Source organism: Gossypium hirsutum, chromosome A13 (genome assembly GCF_007990345.1).
Source record: "Gossypium hirsutum isolate 1008001.06 chromosome A13, Gossypium_hirsutum_v2.1, whole genome shotgun sequence".
Taxonomy (NCBI): Eukaryota; Viridiplantae; Streptophyta; class Magnoliopsida; order Malvales; family Malvaceae; genus Gossypium; species Gossypium hirsutum.
This window is the reverse complement of record NC_053436.1, coordinates 91,215,610-91,220,920: the sequence shown is the minus strand read 5'-3', so window position 1 is coordinate 91,220,920 and position 5,311 is coordinate 91,215,610. Positions and strand designations below refer to the sequence as shown.

At 40.0% G+C, this 5,311-nt stretch overlaps 1 protein-coding gene across 1 annotated transcript; it reads left to right on the top strand.

Moving 5' to 3' along the window:
* The first annotated feature begins 3,963 nt into the window (after positions 1–3,963).
* On the top strand, positions 3,964–4,812 carry LOC107952254 (uncharacterized). The gene is made up of 2 exons (XM_016887520.2): positions 3,964–4,414; positions 4,466–4,812. The coding sequence occupies exons 1-2, from the start codon at positions 3,964–3,966 to the stop codon at positions 4,810–4,812; spliced, it is 798 nt and encodes a 265-aa protein (XP_016743009.2).
* The last annotated feature ends 499 nt before the right edge of the window (positions 4,813–5,311 follow it).

Sequence of the window (5,311 nt, the reverse complement as noted above, 5' to 3'; positions counted from 1 at the left end):
GGTAAGGGAATAAAGAAGAAGATACAAATTGAGAAGTAAAGAAATTTATGATGTTAGATGATATTATGCATAATTATCCATTATGTTGAATGTTGTGATTTATTTGCTTGTAAGCTTACTAAGCCTAGTGCTTAATCTCTTTATTTTCTTCTTCTTATAGTACTTATCTAGTCACTCGGGGATCGAAGGAAACGTCGGAGGCCGATCACACTATCAAAGAAATAACTCGGTATAACTAGACGTTTTGTTTTGGGTATGGCATGTATAGAAACTTAGCTACTTTTGGTATAATATGAACAATGAGTGATGTGTAAGTAGTTGATGATGTATGGTTATTAAAATGATTAAGGATGAAGGTGTTTGTTGTTATGAAAGATTAGGTGATAAATTATGCATGGAAATCATGAAAGGATAAAATTTTGCAAAGAAACAGAATTCAGGCAGCACAGTGACGTGAATTTGAAAAATCACCCAAGATAGTATAAAATGAATTAGAGGGTGAATGATATATGGAATTAAAGCTTGTTGAGTCTATTTTCATGGAAAAATAACGGTGTAGAAAAAAGAAATTTATATTTTAAGATATGTGAATTTTAGTAAGATAGGGTCAGAACTATTTTTGGAGTCCCCTATTCTGAGTTTAGAAAATAATTACAAATTGTACAAAAATGGTTATGAGTTGAAATTTACATGCTTAGATTCCTTAATGAGTCTATTTTCTATAGAAACAAGTAAGAACTTCATATGAAAATCCTATAGCAAGAAAACTTATTTTTAGTGACTAGAGGTCAGGGCAGTCTGGTGGTGACACAGGGGAGACTTTAACTAATAAACTGTACTAATTTGCTGAACCAAAAATTCTAAAAAATTTTATGGTGAGTAGATATATGAGTCTAGTTTCAGGGAAAATTTACGGGATTAAATTTCGAGTTCTTTAGCTCAAGTTATAATTAATTTAGTAACTGCTGCGCGATTAGACAGATTTGCTGCGAATAATGAAATAAATTTTCAAACCTAGTTTTTATGCTCCGAACTGGTAAGATAAGCTAAGTAATGCCTCGTGCTCGACTCCAGAAACGGTCTCGGTTAAGGGGTGTTACACTTTCCACCAATGTGCTGATGATTATAGGATCAAATTTGCAAACCCTGAGTACACGAGACGTGTAACACCCCAAATTTCTATAATTTTGACTTTTGTAAGTATTGGGCTTGGAAGTGTTTGAATCTGTGTTTCGAGTTATTTTTGGTTATTATTATTGAATAAAGCCTGACTTCAGGTCAGTGGGCTTATAATGAATTATGGGTAAAAATTTAATAGAATAGGCCTACTGGGCTAGTGGTTAAGTGGCAAGGGAATACGCTTAGGGTCAGGGGTTCAGTTCTCTGTAGTGGTGATAGGATTAATTTTGCTGCAAGTTGCAATTAATAGTTGGGTTTTATTAAAATTCTGAGTTGTGGGCTTTAGGGAAGAATTAGGGTTTTCTTATTTTCTTCTGGTTGACAAAATAGTTTCTTTGTCGTTTCTTCCTATTCTAAACCCTTGCTGTCGAAATTCTTTTCTTTTCTTTATTTTTCCTTCTTTTGTGTTTTTCTTCTCATTCGATTTCTACTTTTCTTCCGTTTCGTTGTGATATTTACTAGTGGTTCTGACGATTCGATAAGTAACGTTTAAACTAAGTTACGAGATTTTGGTTGGAGATTATTTAAAAGGATTTTGGTTGCTATTTAGGGATTAATCAAGGTTCGTAAGATCAGTAATTGAATTCTTAGCAGCGAGAAAACACCGTTCTTCGTCGAAGGTAAGTAGATCTTGCGTTTTGGGATTTTTCCATTCTTATGTAAGTCGATTTAAGTGACTGATTTGGGCTTGGTATTGTCAATCTTAGGCTTTGGAGTGCTCATGCTTGGATTAGCAGTAAAAACAAATTAGGTGTGTACTCCAATCCCGTAGAAAATGAGTTTTGACGAAAGCCGAAAAGTGGTCTGTCGACGCCACACGGACGTGTGGTCTACCCGTGTGGTAGCTTGCGATATGAGACACGAGCTTGTGACTGACTAGCCAGGCCGTGTGCACGCCACACAAGCGCGACAGACATTGGTGTGTGAGGCTGGCAAGGCCGTGTGCGAGGCACGGGCTCGACCAATTAGGCTGTGTAGGTCGTATGAGCGTGTGGGTGAGCCGCATGAGCGTGTGGGTTAGCCATACGGGTGTGTGTGACTTTGGGTCAGGCCGTGTAACCCACACGAGCAAAGTCTAGTTGGGCCGTGTGTGCCACACGGGTGTGTGGACCCACACGGGCAGGGTACATGGTGTTTGAGCCCAATTAATTTGAAATGTTCTAAAAGATTGCACGGGTTTCCTAAGTCTTTTGTGACCTGATTGTAGGGGCAGTAAGTGTTACTTAGACCCCATACTCTGATTGATTACTAAATTGTGTGCAAAAGCATGTTATTATAAGCATGTGTATCTGTCTGACCCCGTATATCCATTCTGCCATGATTTTGATAAGATCTAATATCTGCATATAAGCATGTCATGGTATATATGTTGCATTGCATTAGGTTGGGATTGTTGTCAATAGAAGGAAGTCTGAGAGGCGATTAGCCTGTTATCTGGCAACTACGCTGCATATATATATTTTGTACTGTTTTACGGTACCTTTTGGTGTGTGGGGTTAGATGGGTTGATTATATCTCCATACTTGGTGTGTAGGGTTGGGTGGGTCGATTCTATCCCTACATGGTGTGTTGGGTTGGTCGAAGATGGTGTGTAGGTTGGTGGGCATGTTTTCTGATATCTGATTTGTTATGCATGCGATACTTGTAAGGCTAAGGCCAAACTATCTGTATTCTGTTATTTGTTTGTATGCATGCTATTTGTGGGGATGTTTTGCGAAAACTCACCCCTTTGTTTATTTGTCTGTCAGGTAATCCTCAACAGTAGATGGACCGGTGCGACGAAGGACTCGATGGTGACTACTGTTGGACATTTATGGATTTTTGAATAACATTTTATTTGTTTGCTTTATTTTAAATATTTATTTTTGGGATTAAAATGTCTTTGAACTTGAACTATTTTTAAGTTTATTTCGGGATTGTGAACTATTAAGCTATTGATTAATGAAATTAATGATGTTTTAGCTTCCGCGATAATGAAAAATGTCCACCTAATAATCGATTTGGAGATTCGACGACTTAAGTAACGAAAATGAACTGAACGACTTTTAACTTGCTAAGATTTTCTAAAAACACTCTCATGTGACGTGACCAGGTTCGACCATAACGTCTTGGCCGAGTTTGGGGTGTTACATTTAGTGGTATCAGAGCTACGTTTGCAAAAACTGAGCTGTGGATTTGGGCAGTAAAAAGAATGGGTTTTAGAAAGTAAGTGGTAAAGTAATTTGAAATATTTTTGATAAATAAGTGGTTCACCGAGTCTTCAACACTGATCCTGCAAGTTTTCTGAAACTCTGATATGTACTGTTTGAAAGCATGCTTATACTAAAATTTATCTGTATCTTTTTGAAATACTATGTATGTATTGTGAGACCTCTATAAGTAGTATTTTACTGAAACACTTTAGGTAGTGTAAACTGGAAACCATAATGAGTCTATTACTCGTGATAACTGATTTTGAAACTCTGATACGGTTTTGCATAAAATATCTGCTAATAATTATCAGAACTGTAAATTGATGTGCATAAAATTTCTAAATACAGATTAATTCAATAGTTGCAATGAGCACGTGTAGTACTCGTGGAAGGGGTACTAAAGGCCAAGGTAGAAGCCGTAGAGGAATTCGAGCTGAGTCATTCGCATCTGATACGATCCCTAATCTGGACACTAGCGTGACACTGGTGTCACCTGTTACTAAGACTAGTGCTAAGTTTCAAGACCGTGCAGTTAGGGACGACGTACTGTCCCAGGCCATACTGTGAATTTTGGAGAGGGTCGCTAGGGCTAATGTTGGATCTGGAGGCCGTAGGTCGATTACGAAATGACTGGTCGAATGGGGATGAGATATTTAGGGGCATCGCTGGAGTTGCTTTTAGTGTGACCGAGTATTGGATGGAGGCCACAGAGCGCGTAATGGATGATTTGGATTTTATTGATGAGCAGAAGCTCAAGGGGACTGTGTCTCTGCTTCACGATGAGGCATACCAGTTGTGGTTGACGGTTAAGGAGGGTACTCAGCCTGATAGGTTGACTTGGGATTTGTTTAAGATCACCTATCAAAATAAGTATGTGGGAGCTAACTACACTGACACTAGGCGTGAGTTTCTGAATCTCACTCAGGGAGATCGTTCAGTGGCCAAGTATGAGGCCGAATTTTTGAGGCTGAGTCGCTATGCGAGGGGCATGGTGACGAATGAGTATAAGCGTTATGTTCGATTTGAAGATGGTCTTCGTGATAGTCTGCAAGTTCTGATAGCTCCTTAGAGGGAGCGAGATTTCTCAATCTTAGTTGAAAAGGCTAAGATAGTCATAGCCGAAGAGGTAAAGCGCTTTGAGCGCCAAAACCGTGAGAAAGGGAAAGTTAAGAGGGATTTTGAGTCTACTAGTTCTGGGATGGGGCCTAAGAAAAAGGTCAGAGCTAACGAGTCCATTAGAGTTGGGCCTAATGTTACACCTGCTGGGGTGGCGATCTGTCAGCTATGTAATAGACGCCATCCAAGTGAGTGTTGGAGATCTACTTGCGCTTGTTTGAGGTGTGGATCGACTGAGCATCGAGTTAAGGATTGTCCATTGAGGGGTAATCAGGTGCAAGCTCTGGTTGTTGAGACTGTACAGCCGCCAAGAGGAGTACAGTAGCCACCTAAGGGCTGAGGACAGGCTTAGGGTGGTAACGGTATGGGTCTAGGTCAAAGAGCACCTGGTAGGGGTGCTGGGCCGACTGAGGCGAGGTAGCCTACACTTGTCTATGCTGCACGTCGCCGTGAGGATGGAGATACTCTAGACGTCATTACGGGTCTATTTTTTATTCTTAATGTACCTTATGTCGCACTGATAGACGTAGGCTCTACACATTCTTATGTTGCATGTTCTGTGTCTGAGACCTTGGGGATTTCGCATGAGAGTACTTCTAGTGAGATTTCTATGGTGAGTCCGTTAGGTCAGACCATTAAGGTTAGTAAGCTATTCAGGGACGTTCCGTTGGAAGTCCAAGGGACAATATTTTTGACTGATCTGATGGAACTTCCGTTTGGGGAGTTCGAGTTAATTCTTGGTATAGACTGGTTGGTGAAGCATCGTGTAAGTCTGGATTATGCTGAAAAGAGGGTGGTTCTGAGGACCAAGGAGGATAATGAGG

Excerpts from the sequence above, each read along its gene's own strand:
- LOC107952254 (XM_016887520.2), top strand. The coding sequence starts at position 3,964 with ATGTTGGATCTGGAGGCCGTAGGTCGATTACGAAATGACTGGTCGAAT. Across the intron at positions 4,415-4,465 it reads TGAAGATGGTCTTCGTGATA|TTGAAAAGGCTAAGATAGTC; the intron begins GTCTGCAAGTTC and ends TCTCAATCTTAG.